This window comes from Pleuronectes platessa, chromosome 2, assembly GCF_947347685.1.
Source record: "Pleuronectes platessa chromosome 2, fPlePla1.1, whole genome shotgun sequence".
In the NCBI taxonomy this organism is placed as follows: domain Eukaryota; kingdom Metazoa; phylum Chordata; class Actinopteri; order Pleuronectiformes; family Pleuronectidae; genus Pleuronectes; species Pleuronectes platessa.
Window position 1 is genome coordinate 3,786,484 of NC_070627.1, and position 16,724 is coordinate 3,803,207.

Below are 16,724 nucleotides of genomic sequence, written 5' to 3' on the forward strand. Positions count from 1 at the left end.
GGTTTAGATTAAGGTTCAACACACCTCTCTCTCTTTATTTAAAGCTTCACACACACACAGTAATAATAAGTTTGAAACGACCTCGAGCTTCCTCAATTTATTCATATTGTCTCAGATGAGATTTAAATTGTAAATTAATCCCAGGTGTCATCAACTCATCAGTTTTTTAAATGACTCATGTTTCTTTCAACCCACAGAGACACGTTCACATGCAGCTCAGAGTTTTCTAGTTTCACTCAGCTGACACAACATTCAAGTTTCCTCTCAACAAGAATTTAACACGAGAATAAAAAAATCACGTTTATTATGTGAGGCATTAGATGATGTGTTTATTTACTCATTTATTTTGTCCAGATTTAATTTTTCTGTTTGCATGTGAGGAGGAAAAAATGAGGTGAAACGATGAAGAGCTGCACGGTCTCATAAAAGAAGAAAACACGAAACAACAGCAGTTTTTATTTCTTTAATATTTTGATCTAAACACACTTAATCTCACATCTGTAAAAGGAAGTTTTTTTAATTTTATTTGTAAAATAGGTGTTTTAATTGATCAAAAACATATTTTGGTGAACCAAATTAAAAGAACAACTCTGGATTTGAAAAATTCAAATAATTTACAACTGCCACTCATTTCACGTTTCACAGCCATGTCTGGGAGGAGGCCGCCACCTAGTGTCCAGACTTTGGATTTACATCTCAGTGTAGATAAGTGTCTTTCTTCACCTCTTTAATGAAAATGTCTTCAAGCTGCAGAACCACCAGATAAAAGTCTAACAGTTCTTCAGTTTCTTGTCATCTGCATCTTCACCACTAGATGTCTTCTCCGAGGTTCCACCACCTTGATTTCTCCAATGTTGCAGCACCAACAGCAGAAGTGTCCTCTGATGTGGCTGTTGAACTTCTCTCTGACACCGTGGATGAGCAGAGGGTCACCATATTTGTATGAGCAGGGGGTGGAGCCGGACTGAGTGCTCGATGGCACGCCCCCCTGAACCCATTGGACGGTACTAGATGTCAATCATTATGTGGTGTCACACCTTGTGTTAACATCCATCTGCTGATCACACAGCACATGAAGGAACTGAGTGTTTGTTTGATTCCAGAGTTTATGAGGCTCATTTCAACATCATGATGAATCACATTGTACGGCTCAGTCCCAGGAGACGCTCACAGCCCACACCGTCCATTACTCACCAAATACATGATCCTAAGTTTGTTATCGAACCTCAACAATAAACATGAACTGTGAACCAGTTCATCTTCATGGGTATGAACTGGACTTTGAACTTGTTGTTTTCAAGAGTGAACTGTTTAAACAGGGAGGAGGAGCATTAGAACAGGGAGCGGTCAGATTCCATTTTTACGTGGATTAGCAGAAGGAAGGAAAGTGAGCAGGTGAGTGTGAACACAACTTTCTGAAAGTTTCACTGTCTCACTCTCACACCTGCTGTTAACATCCGTCTGCTGATCACACCACTCTAAGTTTGTCAGTTCACACTGTCACAAACTGGCTCAACATATGTGACAAGGAGGGGAGACGAGTCAGGATTGAAAGTGCTAAATGAAAAGGTTTTATTATAACTTGAACAATTATATGTACAAAAAGCATGAGGTGTGGAGAGTAGTGGCATCAGTGGTGAATGTAGTGTATGGATGAGTGAGATGTGTGTGCTCCTGTTGAGTGTACAAGGAAGACGCCAAAAAGAACCAAGAACCAAGAACCTGTAGCGGCGTGGAGCCTAGGAGAGAGAGAGAGACAATGAGACCAGGCTGGCTTATATCACCTTGGGTAGAGGCCTAGCCAGGTGTGAGCACCTTGCCCTAACGACCCTCCCTTTCTGCCAACTCCTGCAGGAAGTAATCAGCTGCATGATGCTAGCAGTAAAGGGAGGGGTCGTCACACCCCCCTCCATAAGAACGAGGTTCCACCTCGTGTTATACATCAAATAAGTGTCAATATGTTCCAATCTGTCATGGTTCATACGTTACCAATAACTGACAGTCAGTACTGCACTCCCCCCAGGCTGCATCCTCCAGCACATCCCTCCATCCTCACCAACCCAGCAGCCTTGGTACCAAAGGAGCATTTTAAGGGAATGAAGAGCCGAGAGATGAGCAGAGGAGAACATGGAAATGAGAGACAGCATGAACAAATAGACTAAGGGTCCACAGGTGCCCGAGACAGGGCATCTGCCATTACATTGTCAGTCCCCTTAATGTGTCGGATGTCTAGGTTATATGGCTGCAGGAACAGCGCCCACCTCATTAGCCTCTGATTAGGATTTTGCAGTGACTTCAAGAAGGTGAGGGGGTTATGGTCAGTGAAGACAGTCAGCGGAGATAACCCTGAGCCGACATAGACATCAAAATGCTGCAGAGCCCAAACAAGTGCCAAAGCCTCCTTCTCAATCACTGAATAGTTGTATTGATGCTTGTTAAATTTTCTTGAGAAGAAGCTCACAGGACACTCTACACCCTCCGCATTCTCCTGCAACAGGACGGCCCCAACACCCACATTGCTGGCATCTACATGAAGTTTAAAGGGCTGATCAAATCGTGGCGCTGCCAGCACTGGGGCTGAACACAACAAGGCTTTTACACTGTCAAATGCATTTTGACACATTGAAGACCAAATATATTCAGCTTTAGCTTTCAAGAGGTCGGTCAAGGGTGCAACCACAGATGAAAAGTTCTTGCAAAAACTGCGGTAGTAGCCTACCAACCCTAGGAAACGCATCAGCTCTTTCTTGGTGGTAGGGGGGGGAAACTTTTGCACTGCCATGACCTTGGCCTCCACAGGTCGAACCTGGCCTTGACCCACCACCTTCCCAAGATAGGTCACAGTGGCTCTGGCAAACTCACACTTGGCCAGATTTACTGTCAAGTTGGCCCAGACCAACCTGTCAAAGAGAGCACCTATACGCTGTACATGTTCTTCCCAGGTGTCAGAATACACCACAACATCATCTAGGTATACTGCACAACCTGTAAGCCCTGAAACAACCCGATTCATTAGCCGTTGAAATGTTGCAGGAGCATTCCTCAAACCAAATGGCATAACAGTGTACGAATACAAGCCAGAAGGAGTTATGAAGGCTGAAATATCCCTTGCCCTTTTGGTGAGTGGGACTTGCCAGTACCCTTTGAGAAGATCAAATTTGCTCACAAATGTGGCTGAACCTACCATATCAATACAATCTTCCATACGAGGAAGTGGATACAGATCAGGTTTAGTGATACTGTTCACCTTACGATAGTCAGTGCAGGGCCTCAAACTAGCATCTGCCTTTTTTACTAGGAGGCATGGGGAGGCCCAGTTTGATGAACAAGGCTCAGCAATATCATTATCCAGCATGTACTGTACTTCAGCATCCAACTGTCTCCTTTTTTCATCTGACACACGATAAAAACGCTGCTTGATGGGCTCAGCAACTCCAACATCTATGTCATGCTCAATTAAGTGCGTTTGGGTTGGGGTATCAGAAAACAGTGATAGATAGCTGTTAATTAGTTTAATCAATTCATCACGTTTAACCACATTTAAGTGCCCGACAAGGATATTTAGATCTTGTAACGTCTCTGAATTTTTCAACCGGCCCCGCAACAACCCATCATCTGGAGCAATATCCAACCCTTCCTCCTCAACTACCACTAGTTCAGACATGGAAGAGGTCAAAACAGGGCCAGAGACCAACATTGGCTTGGCTGGAGAGCTCTTCGGCAGTGGAGACACAGACTCACTAGTGTGATATGGCTTCAGGAGGTTTACATGACACAACCTTGTAGATTTTCTACGGCCAGGAGTTTCAATCAAATAGTTTAGATCAGAGACTTGACGCACCACAGAGAAAGGACCACTGTACTTAGCTTGAAAAGGGGAATCTACCAGAGGCAGAAGAGTAAGTACACGGTCACCTGGGTTAAACTGGCGAGCCTCAGCCCGTTGGTCATATCGTTGCTTCATCTTGCCCTGTGACTTCTGCAGCTTTTGCTTAGCCAGCTCACCTGCCCTGTACAGTTTCAATCTGAAACCACTAACATAATCCTTAAGATTTGGAGGTGGATCCTCTGGCAAACAACCATCTTGCAAAACTGCAAGTGGGCCACGCACTTTATGGCCAAACACCAGTTCATTCGGGCTGAATCCAGTACTTTCCTGGATAACTTCGCGAGCTGCTAACAGCAACCAGGGCAGCCCACCCCCCCAGTCACCCGACAGTTCTGTACAATAAGCTCGCAACAGTGATTTCAACGTTTGGTGGAAACGTTCAAGCGCACCCTGACTTTGCGCATGGTAGGCTGTTGATTTGTTATGCTTGATGTGTAATTGTTTAAGCACCTGAGCAAACAGATGGGATGTGAAGTTAGAACCTTGGTCAGACTGTATGACTTTAGGGATGCCAAATACTGAAATGAACTGAGTCAACGCTCCAACCACGGCTTTGGCTGTAATGCTGCGAAGTGGGTAAGCAGCAGGATACCTGGTAACCTGACACATTACAGTCAGCAAATATGTGTGTCCAGATTTGGACCGAGGTAGGGGCCCCACACAATCAATAATCAAATGCTCAAATGGCTGTCCAATGGCGGGGATTGGCTGTAGAGGAGCAGGTTTAACAACCTGATTTGGCTTGCCAGTGATCTGACAGGTATGACACGTCTTAACGAAAAGAGCAACATCTCTCTTTAAGCGTGGCCAGAAGAAATGCTGCAATATACGGTGGTAAGTTTTACGGACGCCAAGATGACCTGCCACGTCACCATGTGACGTCTGGAGCACTTTATTGCGACAGTTTGTAGGGACAACAACTTGGAAGATTGGCTCTCCTACAGATGCATCACCATGTGACAGCCACTTCCGAACCAATAGCCCATTTAGGAGGAAATAGCACTGGGCAGTATCCCTCACCTCTGATGCTGGCACAACTTGGTCAAACAGCTCCATTAAAGAGGAATCAGCCTTCTGTTCTGCCACTAGCTCGGCCTGAGAACCCGCTGACTGGTCAACCAGCAAAGAATCTGGCAACTCCAACCACTCTGGCTCCCCCATCCTCTGAGCATCACGACTGGCAGCACGAGTGACGGCACAGGCTGGGAAAATGTCACCCAAGTGCAGTGGTGTCACAGAGGGCTCTACTACAGTGGGGAATGTAGGGGGCTGCACTACATTAGGCTGACCATCGGCCCACACCTTGTCACCAGCCAAATCATTCCCCAAAATCATATGCAAACCCCCAATAGGTAACTGGGGACGAACACCCACTGACACCTCCCCCTGAACAAGACCACAATTTAGAACCAACCGATGCAATGGGACCGAGAATGGAACCATACCCATCCCCAGTGTGATTACACATCCACCAGTATCAGTCCTGGATGAAAATGGTAACACAGACTCAAGAATGAAAGAATCTAGTGCTCCAGTATCTCTTAGGATTTTAATGGGAACCTGCACCCCACCTCCTACCAAAGAGACCCACCCATCCGAAATGAAAGCAGAGTAGTCATCCTGAGGAGCTACCGGCTTAGTACAAGCCTGCACTTGACCTAACGCCCTGCTCTCAGATGTTATAACTGGAGCAGCCATAACAGCAGGTTTCACCCGACCAGAGGACCTCCTGGCTTTCAGCACTGGACACTCCTTTTTCCAGTGCCCCCTTGCCTGACAGTACCTACAGGTGTCAGAATTTACTACTGAACTCCGCCCACCCTGAGTAAACTTTTGCCGATCTGCCTCGTTAGCTGTTTTTATCTTTACTGGCCTAGAATAAGTGTCATTTCTATGACCAGCTGCTCCCGTTGTGTCCCAGAAACTTCTGTGTGTTAGAACATACTCATCAGCCAAGACTGCAGCATCTCTCGGGGTTTTTACCTTATGTTCAGTAATGTAGGTAGCCACCCGCTCAGGTACAGAGTTCTTAAGTTGTTCCAGTACCACCAGGTTGCAGAGATCATCAAATGCAACAACTTCAGATGCTGCACACCAGCGGTTAAACTGGGAAGTCAAATCACGGGCCAATTCAGTGTAGGTCTGATTATCCCGCCTCTTCCCAGATCTGAAACGCTGGCGATATGCCTCTGGCACAAGTTCATAAGCTTTTAACACTGCTGCCTTCACTGTGTCATAAACCTTACTTTCTGATACACTTAAAGCAGAGTAAGCCTCCTGGGCCTTTCCAGTCAGAACACACTGTAACAGCATCGTTCTGTCTGCGTCTGGCCAGTCTCGAGCATCTGCTATCCTCTCAAACAGAGAAAAAAATGAATCTGGATCAGACTCACTAAACCTGGGAAGCAGGCGGAGATTATTAACCAGGTCACACTGGGAAGACTTGCCCCCTGAGGCCTCAAAACTATCCACTCTCCCCATATCTGAAAGTTTACCCTCTCTTACCAGCTGTAGTTGATGCTGTTGCATTTCCAACTTGGCACACTCAGTTTTATGCTTTATAGTTTCCAACTCTACTTCCTTTTCACATTTCAACCTCTCCAACTCTAACTGCTGTTTTAACTGCAACTGCAGCAACTCCTTCTGTTGTTCAAATGTTAGAGCTCCAGGATTAGGCACTACACTGGTCACTGGACTGCTTACAGACTGCCTGCACAAAACTCCAGCCTCAAACAGACCATCCCTTAAGCAGGTCTTCACACTCTCCTTTAACTTTATATCTGAAATGTCAACTTCATAGTGCTCTGCTATCCTAAGAAGTTGATCTTTAGTGCACTGGTCCAGCAAAGCCTGTGAAGGATCCTGGATGAAACTCTCCACAAGGGAAGCCATCCTCAAAAACAATCAGCCTAACAAGTTACAAACCTTGACTGAGACACGCAGAAAACCCAAACCTGAGGTAACAGGTGAACAGGAGCCTCCCCCCTTTACTGATATTAACTACAACCATTAAAACTAGCTAACTAACTTATCCTAGTCTTCGTGCAGTTAATGGTGGGGGGTACTTATGCACGCGAAACCAGTGGTGAGAAGAAGGCCACCAGAGGACTGGCAACCCTCTCCCAACCCTAGAGGTGCTCCCGAGCTAATAGCTCTACCCACCTTCGCCGCCACCTAAAGTGATCACCACGAGTCCCCTAGAGGAACCCGCTACCAAACCTAACAGGGGGTAGAAACTCCTGCTCCAACAGATACCAACATACCCCAGATAGGGCTAAACGCAAAGCCCCAGTCAAATCCAATCACCTTCACCACAAACAGAAATGGACCAAATACCTCTCCTTAATTTCCTACAAGAAATAACCAGCACTGACAACAACCTGACATTTCCCCTCCCAGAACAGTTGATGACTAACCAACGCACAGTCAGCTATGTCCAACAACAAGTAGTGTACACTCCAACAAAGCAAACCAAAAACCATTGTCTGCAAGAGGAGGAAGCACACACCAACCTAAACCGGGCCAATTTACCAGTACAGACCAAATTTAAGCTATTTTAATCCTAATACTGTATCCCGGACGAGCCCCCACTTGTCACAAACTGGCTCAACATATGTGACAAGGAGGGGAGACGAGTCAGGATTGAAAGTGCTAAATGAAAAGGTTTTATTATAACTTGAACAATTATATGTACAAAAAGCATGAGGTGTGGAGAGTAGTGGCATCAGTGGTGAATGTAGTGTATGGATGAGTGAGATGTGTGTGCTCCTGTTGAGTGTACAAGGAAGACGCCAAAAAGAACCAAGAACCAAGAACCTGTAGCGGCGTGGAGCCTAGGAGAGAGAGAGAGACAATGAGACCAGGCTGGCTTATATCACCTTGGGTAGAGGCCTAGCCAGGTGTGAGCACCTTGCCCTAACGACCCTCCCTTTCTGCCAACTCCTGCAGGAAGTAATCAGCTGCATGATGCTAGCAGTAAAGGGAGGGGTCGTCACAACACCTGGTGACAGACGTAGATTCATGTGATCGGATCCCAGACACAGAAGTGACCAGCAGGTCTGGAACAAAGAGCCTTCAAATGACTAATTAACAGAGTTAACTCACAGTTTCACATTTTATCTTCAACACATCTGTTCATCAAGTGTTTAATAACAGAACGTGTTTTCAGAATTATATGTTACAGCATTGGTCACCAACCAGTCGAGAGTCTTCACTGTGGATCCCAGTAAAGCTCTGGACTCACTGGCTGAGGTGTGAGAAACTTCGACCTTTAGAGCCAGGTACACACACACACATACGTATATATGTACAAATAGCTTTTAACTCTATGCTGGTTTCGTGTGAGTTTTAAAGGAAATATAAACTTGAAGAGCTTGTGTTTGACCTTCATTTGGGCACAAACCCTCAGAATTGAGTGGAGCTACAGAGTGCTGCTTCAAGCTGCTGAGTGATGTGATATCAGTGTTACTGTCTATAAAGCTCTGTAATTCATTTCCAGCCTTTATGACGTCAACACGAGCACTAGATGTTGAGTTTCCTTCTCTTACTGGCAGGGGGTGGAAGGACACATGAACTTTTACAAGCTTGTATTAATTCACTTTAATGTAGTTGATTGGTTTCAGTGGAGATTAGGAAATGCTCAAGTTGAAAAAATACTTTTTTATTCAACGTTTGTGGATTTACAAATGACATAAACCAATATTACATGAACGGGAACTTTATTATTGTACTTGTACAATAGTATACCTCCTGCATACTCTGATACGTACTGTAAATGCTGCCTCTACTCCATCCTGGTACCCTTCTTCTGTTAATCTCCTCTCCACCCTGTCCTCAAAGGGTTCTGTTTCACTATGAAAACAATACAGATAAAATCAATGAGTGGGATAATACTGTGTCAGTGTTTTTCCTCTCAGACTGAAGATGAGTGGTTATGAGGAGGAAGAGGAGGACAGAGCAGAGTCTCCAGTGTTCAGCTGTGTGTCTCTGAAGAGTGACTGGTCCATTGGAGAACCTCCAAACTTCAGTAATGAACCTGGACCCTCACACACAAAGTAAGAGACCTGCTACAAACGTGTGAACCTCCAAACTGAATCCTCAGAGAATGAACCAGTGAATGATGTGTTCTGGAAAAAAACATGTTTGTTTTTGCAGAGGTCAGGACCACAGACTGAGAGCAGAGTCTCCAGGGTCAAGCTGTCTGTCTCTGAAGAGTGACTGGTCCAAAGAACCTCCTCCTTTTTTCAGTAATGAACCTGGACCCTCACACACAGAGTAAGAGACTGTTTCTACTGTGACCTGCTCTGAAGAGGATCTAGTTTCCTCTAGTGTGGCCCCTGCATTAGGACACAGCTTCATTGAAGTTGGTGACTAATCTCTCAGAATCACTCAAAGAGCTCAGACCTCCACCAAGAACCAACACGCTCCTTATGAAACCACTTTGAAATTCACTAGAGACTCATTTTGATTTGGATCTGCACCACATTCCACACACTGGTAAACATCAGTCCTCTGAACATGTCTGTGAAAGAGACCCCCCCCCACCCCCCTCTGATCTGGTTCACAGACTACAACCTTCCACCAAGTTTACTGGTAATCTGTCATTTTTTTGTAATCCCACTAACAAACCAACCAGCACAGAAACATACGGGGGGAAACAAAACCTCCTTGACAGAAGTAATGACAACCTGTGACTGTGACATGTGAGTTACCAGGAAATGTCTTCACAGAAAGAGGAAGAGGAGTCATGTTTCTGAGGAGGAGCAGTCGTCCTGCTGTGCTTCGTGTCAGGACGTCCTGAAGGATCCAGTCTCCACCAGCTGTGGACACTGGTTCTGCAGACAGTGCATCACCTCATACTGGGACCAGTCTGGTTCTTCAGGAGACTCCTCCTGTCCCCAGTGTGGAAAAATATCCAGAACAGGAGCTGGAGCTCATACAACCGGTCAGAGCAGCACTGTACATGTGTCTGCTGATGTCTTCACTCCTGACATCAGCACATCTTGTTTTATTTTGTTCCTTCATACAGCATCAAGATTTAACATCGTTACAAAAGCTCAAAGTTTAAAAGCTTTTATTTTCTGTAGTTTTTCAGATCTGATGAAAACCATCAGCAGATTCTCAGATTCTCTGTCTCTCACATTGTTTCTTGTCTTTCAGCAGATCGTGGTCTACAGGAGGTTTTAAATGAACATAAGCTCAGTGTGAGGAGGACATGTGAACATGTGACTGAAGGAACTGGTGAAACAGGAAGTAGAACCCTCCTCAACAGGATCTACACTGAGCTCTACATCACAGAGGGACAGAGTGAAGAGGTTAATACTCAACATGAGGTGAGGCAGCTTGAGACGACTTCCAAGAGGAAGATCCTCCACGACACTCCCATCAAGTGCCACGACATCTTTAAAGCCTCCACTGACCAGCAGAACAGCATCAGAGTCGTCTTGACCAACGGCGTCGCTGGCGTTGGAAAAACCTTCTCGGTGAAGAAGTTCACTCTGGACTGGGCAGAGGGTTTAGAAAACCAGGATGTGGGTCTGCTGACTGTGCTTTCGTTCAGGGAGCTGAACCTGGTGAAGGACCAGCAGCACAGTCTCCTCACGCTGCTCCATGTTTTCCATCCAGCGTTACAGAAGCTCACGGCAGAGACGCTCGCTGTCTGTAAACCTTTGTTCATCTTTGACGGCCTGGATGAAAGCAGACCTTCTCTGGAGTTCAACCACAGGGAGCTTGTGTCTGAGGTCACACAGAGGTCATCAGTCAACGTGCTGCTGACAAACCTCATCCATGGGAATCTGCTTCCCTCGGCTCTCATCTGGATAACCTCCAGACCTGCGGCGGCCAATCAGATCCCTCCTGCATGTGTTGACAGGGTCACAGAAGTACGAGGCTTCACTGAGGCCCAGAAGGACGAGTACTTCAGGAGGAGATTCAGTGATGAAGAGCTGTTCAGCAGAATCCTCTCACACATCAAGACGTCCAGGAGCCTCCACATCATGTGTCAAATCCCAGTCTTCTGCTGGATCAGTGCTACAGTTCTGGAGCACATGCTCACCACAGACCAGAGAGGAGAGCTGCCCAAGACCCTGACTGACCTGTACTCATACTTCCTGCTGGTTCAGACAAAGAGGAAGAACAACAAGTACGGTGAGGGACATGAGACGACTCCACAGCAGCTGACGGAGGCTGACAGGGACGTTCTTCTGAAGCTGGGGAGGCTGGCACTTAAACATCTGGAGGAAGGAAACATCATGTTCTATCAAGAAGACCTGGAGCGGTGTGGTCTTAATGTCACAGAGGCCTCAGTGTATTCAGGAGTTTGTACTGAGATCTTCAGAAGAGAGTGTGTGATCTTCCAGAAATCAGTCTACTGCTTTGTTCATCTGAGCATTCAGGAGTTTCTGGCTGCAGTCTACATGTTCCACTGTTACACCAAGAGGAGCACAGAAGAACTCAACAACTTCTTTGGAACATATAGTAACACAAGGAGAACCTCCTCCCTGGATTTCCTCCTGAGGAGAACCATGGAGAAATCCCTCACCAGTACAAATGGTCATCTGGACCTGTTTGTTCGCTTCCTTCATGGCCTCAGTCTGGAGTCCAACCAGAGAGTCTTAGGAGACCTGCTGGGTCGGACAGAGAACAATCCAGAGATCATCCAGAGAGTCATCAACAACCTGAAGGAGATGAATACTGATAACATTTCTCCTGACAGAAGCATCAACATCTTCCACTGTCTGACAGAGATGAACGACCACTCAGTTCATCAGCAGATGCAACAGTTCCTGAAGTCAGGGAATGAATCAAAGGAGAAACTCTCTGAGATCCACTGCTCAGCTCTGGCCTACATGATGCAGATGTCAGAGGAGGTTCTGGATGAGTTGGACCTGTGGAAGTTCAGCACATCAGACCAGGGTCGACTGAGACTGATCCCAGCTGTGAGGAACTGCAGGAAGGCTCTGTGAGTCCAGACATGATCAATAACATGTTCAATCGGTGTAGATGAGTCGTTCTTCAAATACACTCAGTGTTAAATAATTCTCATTGTTTTGGGCAGCATGGTGTTGCAGTGGTCATCACTGTTAGTGCAGCCTTTCTGTGAGGAGGAGGTCCTCCTGGTGTCTGCAGTGTTTTCTCTGGGTTCTGCAGGTTCCTCCACAAACCCATAGACATGTAGATCGGAGTTAGGTTGATTGGAGACATTTAGTGTAGAGATTGGCTCAAGGAAAAGTGGCTACTGGCCTGTGTGTGTGTGTGTGTGTGTGTGTGTGCGTGTGTCAATATGTGTGTGTAGTAAAGTTATTATTATTATGTATACATACACATTCTCATTGTTATCATGTACATACAGAACAACTAGATCAGTTGTGGGGAGTGAAATCCAATGTGATCACTGTGCTGGAGTTTGAGGGTTCAGACATACAACCATGTGAGGTGCAAGGAAGATTATTGTATCTTCTGTATAAATATATTTGAGCAAACAGCTAGCACAGTGTGAGGAGATAATCACTGAATAAGTGTTTTGGATGAGAATCACTGACTGTTCATTTCAACTGAAGAAGCAGGATATATTGTTTATTCTTCTTTCTTGTCAAACTAGAATTACCACCCTGCGTTTGTACAACAACACCAACCAGTGCTGTATGAGTCCCCCTAATTCTAACACATTTTATATTTTCTTAAATTACAGTCTTCGTGGTTGTGGACTCTCAGAGACTCACTGTGAAGTTGTGGCCTCAGCTCTGAAGTCGGACCCCTCACATCTGATAGAACTTGATCTGTGTGAAAACGAGCTGAAGGATTCAGGAGTGAAGTTGCTGTGTTCTGGACTGGAGAGTCCAAACTGTCGACTGGAGACTCTGAGGTTCTTAAATCCTTCTTCACTTTTCAATCTTTTCTTTCTTGTTCAGTCATTATTTATTTAAATTCTGTCAGACAACTCACGTTTGATCATGTAATATATTTATTACAACAGATTTAGTGTTTGGCGTCCCCCGTTGGAGCCTACAGGTGGATGCTGGGCCTACAGGTGGATGCTGGGGTGGTGGAGGGACTGAAACAACAGGTAGCAATACTGCAGCAGCAGTGCGAGCAAGAGGGGTTGATGGGAAATGTCTCTCTGGTTAAATAGACCACCTGATAAGGTGGGTGTGTATTAAGGTATGTCACATGATGTATGACACCTGATTGGCGCAGCGCCGCTCGAGTTGCCTGCCAGAACTAGCTCGCAGGCGTCGCCATATTTCTTTCAGACAACTCACGTTTGATCATGTAATATATTTATTACAACAGATTTAGTGTTTGGCGTCTAGGCTCCAACTTAATCACTCCCCCATATGATTACACAGTAATGATGGGAGTGATGAGCAAATACTTGTAAACCCCCAACACTGCACATAGTCGGAGCCTGACGTATGGATCGGTATCTGCTATGTGTGCGCCATTCACCGCCGCGGTGTGGCCATTCTCCGTAGGGGCATTAGCCTGCAGGAGAATATGCTAACTAGTGAACCTGTTATGTGAGCCATTTACCGCCGTGGTGTGGTCATTCGATGTAGCCAAATTGTCTGCGGGGGAATATACTACCTGGTGAGGTTCCATATACGGGAATATAGTGAACTTGGCAACATATGCATCGGAATTTCCCCTTTAAGCCCAGCAAACCACCTGAAATGCAATAAAAGAATCAGTCTGCAAAGCACATAGAAATTATTCACTCACATGTTTTGTTTGTATCGCCAATATTCAAAACATGATTCGTTTCATCGGGCTTAACAAATGCGACATCCTGTCCTTAACCCTCGACAAGAGTAAGGAAAAACTACCAAAAAACCCCCATAAACAGGGGAAAATGTAGAAACCTCAGAGAGAGCCACATGTGAGGGATCCCTCTCCCAGGATGGACAGGAACAGATGTATGCCACGGCAAGGGTGCAATGAATCCCTTGGCATCGTTTGCATTGTATCGTCACCATTTGAGGGGATGAAGGCGCGCCGAAACATGCCTGTGACTACCCCGGATGCGGAGACGTGATGGATCCCGAGATCTGACATGCAACAAAGGATTTGTGCAGCGGAGATTACATATTAAAACATCAAGGCTGCAGATGATGTTTGAGAGTCAATATTCCTTCTTGTGGTGTCCAACATAGCATGAGTAGCATTGATGATGGAGTGTTGCAGTCATAGCGGTGCCACATCTTAGTGAGTGCGGGGACAGCATCCAGGTGTTAGGCCTCAGGTGTTAGGCCTCAGCTCTGGCAGGGATGGCGAAGCTTTGAGGAGATCTCGGCATGCATTTTCAACCATTGTTGGTAGGCAAGGGTGTCGTCAGATGGGTTGAAGAGGGATGCAAGCGTTTGATCATAGAGAAGAAAGAACAGAAAGCAGTATTTATTCTTAGCAATGATAATTCAGAAGTCTCGACAAGATCTATCAGACTTGTTGTGAACATGTGTTATTCTAAGACTAGAGAGGATAAGGTCATGTAGAGGATTAAATGAGCGTCCTTGTCAGATTTCCTATTAGACTGCTTCCGTTATCGTATACTCTGACTCACCTTGACAACAATTCAGTAATAAGGAAATATAAAGCCAAGGTAAATGACAGTCTTACCTGTCATCATTGAGGATTCATAGATTTTCTATTGTAGCAGCATTGACACATGATAAGGTTATTGGTTCTTGATCTATTCACTGCTCTGTAGGAATTGGATGAATACCATGGGGTCAAGACGCTCGGGTATGGTTGGACAGATGGGATTTCCCTCTGCTTAAATAGACCGCCTAATGCAGTGGATGAGTGCTGTGGCTGGTTGTGGCAAGTGAAGTATGTCACCTGATATATGTCACATGATTTATGTCACCTGATGTATGGCACATGACTGAAGCAGCGCAGCTCGATTTGCCTGCCAGAACTAGCTCGCTGGCTTCGCTCCATTTCCGTCAGACTACTCACGTTTGATTATTTATCTTATTTATTAAGATATTTATTATTCACAATAGAACATGTTTGTGTTTGGTGTCTAGGCTCCAACTTAATCACTCCCCATATGCTAACACAGGAATGATGGGAGTGATGAGCTAATACTGTAACCCCCCAACACTGCACAAATTCGGAGCCTGACGGATGAATCGGTATGTGTGCGCCATTCACCGCCGCGGTGTGGCCATTTCTCCATAAGCGCATGCCTGCTTGAGAATATGCTACCTAGTGAGCCTGTTATGTGTTCCATGCCACTGCGGTGTGGCTATTCTCCATAGGCGCATGCCTGCAGGAGAATATGCTACCTAGTGAGCCTGTTATGTGTTCCACGCCACTGCGGTGTGGCTATTCTCCATAGGCGCATGCCTGCTGGAGAATATGCTACCTAGTGAGCCTGTTATGTGTTCCACGCCACTGCGGTGTGGCTATTCTCCATAGGCGCATGCCTGCTGGAGAATATGCTACCTAGTGAGCCTGTTATGTGTTCCACGCCACTGCGGTGTGGCTATTCTCCATAGGCGCATGCCTGCTGGAGAATATGCTACCTAGTGAGCCTGTTATGTGTTCCACGCCACTGCGGTGTGGCTATTCTCCATAGGCGCATGCCTGCTGGAGAATATGCTACCTAGTGAGCCTGTTATGTGTTCCACGCCACTGCGGTGTGGCTATTCTCCATAGGCGCATGCCTGCTGGAGAATATGCTACCTAGTGAGCCTGTTATGTGTTCCACGCCACTGCGGTGTGGCTATTCTCCATAGGCGCATGCCTGCTGGAGAATATGCTACCTAGTGAGCCTGTTTATGTGTTCCACGCCACTGCGGTGTGGCTATTCTCCATAGGCGCATGCCTGCTGGAGAATATGCTACCTAGTGAGCCTGTTATGTGTTCCATGCCACTGCGGTGTGGCTATTCTCCATAGGCGCATGCCTGCTGGCTAGTGAGCCTGTTACCTAGTGAGCCTGTTATGTGTTCCACGCCACTGCGGTGTGGCTATTCTCCATAAGCGCATGCCTGCTGGAGAATATGCTACCTAGTGAGCCTGTTATGTGTTCCACGCCACTGCGGTGTGGCTATTCTCCATAGGCGCATGCCTGCTGGAGAATATGCTACCTAGTGAGCCTGTTATGTGTTCCACGCCACTGCGGTGTGGCTATTCTCCATAGGCGCATGCCTGCTGGAGAATATGCTACCTAGTGAGCCTGTTATGTGTTCCACGCCACTGCGGTGTGGCTATTCTCCATAGGCGCATGCCTGCTGGAGAATATGCTACCTAGTGAGCCTGTTATGTGTGCCATGCCACTGCGGTGTAGCTATTCTCCATGGCGCATGCCTGCAGGAGAATATGCTACCTGTGAAACTGTGATGCGCACCATGCACCCCCGTGGTGTGGTCATTCGCTGTAGGCACATTGTCGCGGGAGAATATATACTGCCTGGTGAGGTTCCCCCCCAACTGCCCTGGCTGTAGGAGAATATATTGTGAACTTGGCACATGGCAACCTATACCCCAGAATTTAACACTCTAAGTCCAGTAAACCACCTGAAATGCTGGCAATCATGGACAATCCGTCTCACCCCTCCACAAAACACTGGACAAGCTAAGGAGCAGCTTCAGCCAAAGACTCATTCAACCCCGCTGCTCTAAGGAACGATACAGGAAGTCGTTCCTCCCAACCGCAATAAGACTGTACAACGCATCTACCTCTGTCAGAGCCACCATCACTGAACTAAACTAAATATACCTGTCTCAATTCATCATTTTATACAATAATATTGTCTTTTGCACACTCTGTCTACATATTCTTACACTCATAGTACATTATATTATCTATTGCATCGCCAAATACTTATAT

General features: G+C 46.2%; 2 protein-coding genes across 7 annotated transcripts; one reads left to right on the forward strand and one right to left on the reverse strand.

Annotated features, from left to right (window-relative positions):
* Positions 1–1,093: 1,093 nt before the first annotated feature.
* LOC128461944 (protein NLRC3) lies at positions 1,094–15,175 on the forward strand. 6 transcript variants are annotated; one of them, XM_053447155.1, is made up of 8 exons: positions 1,098–1,395; positions 8,058–8,169; positions 8,791–8,943; positions 9,044–9,163; positions 9,619–9,833; positions 10,049–11,849; positions 12,579–12,752; positions 12,864–15,159. In XM_053447155.1, the coding sequence occupies exons 3-8, from the start codon at positions 8,813–8,815 to the stop codon at positions 12,943–12,945; spliced, it is 2,523 nt and encodes an 840-aa protein (XP_053303130.1). In that variant the 5' UTR covers positions 1,098–1,395; positions 8,058–8,169; positions 8,791–8,812; the 3' UTR covers positions 12,946–15,159. The 6 variants fall into 6 exon arrangements, with proteins under 6 accessions (XP_053303156.1, XP_053303130.1, XP_053303139.1 ...); XM_053447139.1 differs by having other exon boundaries at positions 1,101–1,395; positions 8,806–8,943; positions 12,864–15,154; XM_053447172.1 differs by having other exon boundaries at positions 1,101–1,395; positions 8,806–8,943; positions 10,052–11,849; positions 12,864–15,153.
* On the reverse strand, positions 1,549–7,880 carry LOC128461781 (uncharacterized). Its single transcript, XM_053446895.1, has 2 exons — positions 1,990–7,880; positions 1,549–1,739 (listed from the first exon to the last, which is right to left on the reverse strand). Exon 1 carries the CDS (start codon positions 6,779–6,781, stop codon positions 2,159–2,161), a length of 4,623 nt encoding a protein of 1,540 aa, XP_053302870.1. The 5' UTR covers positions 6,782–7,880; the 3' UTR covers positions 1,549–1,739; positions 1,990–2,158.
* Positions 15,176–16,724: the final 1,549 nt, after the last annotated feature.

Bases quoted from the DNA above. Each gene is read 5' to 3' on its own strand.
- LOC128461781 (XM_053446895.1), bottom strand. From the start codon at position 6,781: ATGGCTTCCCTTGTGGAGAGTTTCATCCAGGATCCTTCACAGGCTTTG.
- LOC128461944 (XM_053447155.1), top strand. From the start codon at position 8,813: ATGAGTGGTTATGAGGAGGAAGAGGAGGACAGAGCAGAGTCTCCAGTG. The intron at 11,850-12,578 runs GTGAGTCCAGAC...CTTAAATTACAG, and splicing joins AGGAACTGCAGGAAGGCTCT to TCTTCGTGGTTGTGGACTCT. The intron at 12,753-12,863 runs GTTCTTAAATCC...TTATTACAACAG, and splicing joins TGTCGACTGGAGACTCTGAG to ATTTAGTGTTTGGCGTCCCC.